At 26.9% G+C, this 2,634-nt stretch overlaps 1 protein-coding gene across 1 annotated transcript in view; it reads left to right on the top strand.

Moving 5' to 3' along the window:
• Window positions 1–2,634, top strand: part of LOC108691274 (probable peroxisomal acyl-coenzyme A oxidase 1) — a 19,724-nt gene that overhangs the window by 10,992 nt on the left and 6,098 nt on the right. The window contains exon 2 of the mRNA XM_018198982.1: window positions 1,954–2,113. Within this exon, the coding sequence (XP_018054471.1) occupies window positions 1,954–2,113 (160 nt within the window). The remainder of the gene's footprint in view (window positions 1–1,953; window positions 2,114–2,634) is intronic.

Below are 2,634 nucleotides of genomic sequence, written 5' to 3'. Positions count from 1 at the left end.
AAAAAAAGAAAAATGATTTATCTTTTATTTTAAGTAAGTTTTCGAAATCAATTTCTTATTTAAAATAAAAAATTGCCTTCGAAAACTTATTTAAAATAAAAGATAAATTATTTTTTTATTTTTAAATAAAAGTTATTCTGTTGTATATTTTAAATAAATTAATGTATTTTTATGTGCTATTTCTTATTTTATATTTTGAATATTGAATTTCTTGTGACCTATTTTTTTATTTAATATTTTAAATATGTTCTTGGAATCTATTTTATATTTTATATTTTAAATAAATTATATCAATTATTTTATCGCTATGTTAATATATAGTGAGATATGTATATTTCACTAATTAAAATTGAGATTACATCGGCCGGTTGTCAAAATCACAATTCACAAATACTACGATACATTTATGATCGTTGACATAACATCTGATCAGATTTTAACAATCATGTAAAAATGTAAAAATAATTAAGATTGAAACGTGGATCCCTAAAATCGATGTTCCAGACATCGATTGAGACCTCCTGCTACGAGTTGTACATCAAAATGATCTTCACAATAAAAATAATTCCTTATAGTGATGGGATTTTGCCGACGGGTTATGGAGCTCCTAAAATTCATAAAATTGGTTATGCAATGAGAATTATCATTTCATCAAATGATAGCACGTTATATACATTGGTCTCCTTTTTACACCAGATATTCAAAGATAATATTCCTAAATCATTTAGCCACATACAAAATAATTACAAACAAGTAGAAAATCTTAATGGAGCACAACTTGAGCTGAAACTTGAATGAAAACTTCTCGCTAATCTCGTTGGACATAGTAACACTGTACACCAACGTATCCGTAGATTTAGCTTTGAAAAGTGTAAATGAAAGGTGGCATTTCATCTCGCAGTCTTGTAGCATTCCTAAAAATTTTTGAAAGACTTAAAGTTGGTTTTTTCACTTTTGATAAAAGAATTTATAAACAAGAGTTTGGAACATTTATGGGCTCTCCGTTGTCGCCCATTGCAGATTTAGTAATGGAAGATCTGGAGAGAGAGGCATTAGAGAGATTTGGTTTGAAGTCAATCAAAATACAAATAGATTTTTTATTATAGATATGTTGATGATATTGCAGTTTCGAATCTTATTAATGAATTTCTCAGTAATTTTAACTCATTACATCCGAGAATTCACCTTGGAGGTTGCAGATGAAAGACTGAATCTTCTCGATGTCATGATTAATTCGAATTATAAATTAGAGTTTAATGTATTTTACAAACCTGCTCTATCTTAACTTTTTATCTCTCCACTCTCTTTCTCAAAAGAAAGGTGTTTTGATGAACATGGTGGACAGAGCATTTTTATTATCTCATCCCAAATATCATGAGGACAACTTAAATTTTACTATTAAAACGTTTTTAGACAATGACTATCCCACCAAGTTTATTTTTGATACTATTAAATATCGACTTAGATCTTTATTTAAACAAAAAACTCTAAGACAATCAAAAAAGAAAAAAATTCAATAGACAAAGAAAAAAATGTCATCATTTACTTTACCATTCTTATCATTTGTTTGAAAAGTTTAAGAACATTACTAAAATTCTTGATATTAGGTTATCTTTTTTCAATCTTAATAAACTTGATAAGATCATTAAGGCTCAAAAAGATTCACTTGAACACAATTCAGAGAGAAAAAAATTATTAAAAAATTGCAGTTTTACACACACACACACTTTAACTGCAATTTTTTATAATTTTTTAACAAATATATATATATATATATATAAATTACAAAATGTAATATTTTTCAAACTTTATGCAAACTCCCTATTTAACTACTTCTATTAAACATATTGATTGGATTTAATAGCTCATATTGCTATCTGAGCTTATTTGCAATTGTCAATACAAAAATTTGTTAAATTATATTTTAAAGTGATTCGAGTTTATTATTTGCAGAAAATTTCTTTCTAAGTGATCCGATTTTGCATGATAAAATTCCTGCAAAATACAAAAGTCATAAGGAAATTTACGAAGACGCAATAATGAAAGGATGTCGAGTGTTACAGAAAGTGCAACAATTACATGACTCGGGAAAAGGCAGCATGGACGTTTTCTCGTAAGATATTTCGACATGTAATAAATAGTATAGTGTTTTAAAAGTCATTATGAAGAAATAGTGTGTGTGTGTGTGTGTGTGTGTGTGTATACAGGGTACGTATATCCTAAGTACACTAAAAGATTTTAAAGAGTGATTGTTCACACAAATTCAAGACTATAACTTCATATGACGATTTGTCGGAAATGGCTTAATTTCAAAGATACAAGGTGTCAAAGTTCGAAAAAAATATCGTTTTTTTCCAAAAATAGACACCCACTACAGTTTTTGAAACATGTTATTATACGTAACAGCTATATTATGTTAATATTGTTGAATAGGAAATTATAATAAGAAATTAATTCTCGACAAATCTGATTCATTTATCCGCGCAGTACGTCGAATTAATAATTATTTATCGACCTAATATTGAAAAATTTATTATTTATTAATTATTATCCTGCAAATTACGTAGCAATTTAATTTCATACCGTATGTCGATATACAGTGCTGTATAATATATGTAATATATATATATATAT

This window comes from Atta colombica, unplaced genomic scaffold, assembly GCF_001594045.1.
Source record: "Atta colombica isolate Treedump-2 unplaced genomic scaffold, Acol1.0 scaffold1, whole genome shotgun sequence".
NCBI classification, from domain to species: domain Eukaryota; kingdom Metazoa; phylum Arthropoda; class Insecta; order Hymenoptera; family Formicidae; genus Atta; species Atta colombica.
Note: the sequence above shows the minus strand (reverse complement) of the source record. Positions and strands in the feature narration are given on the sequence as shown.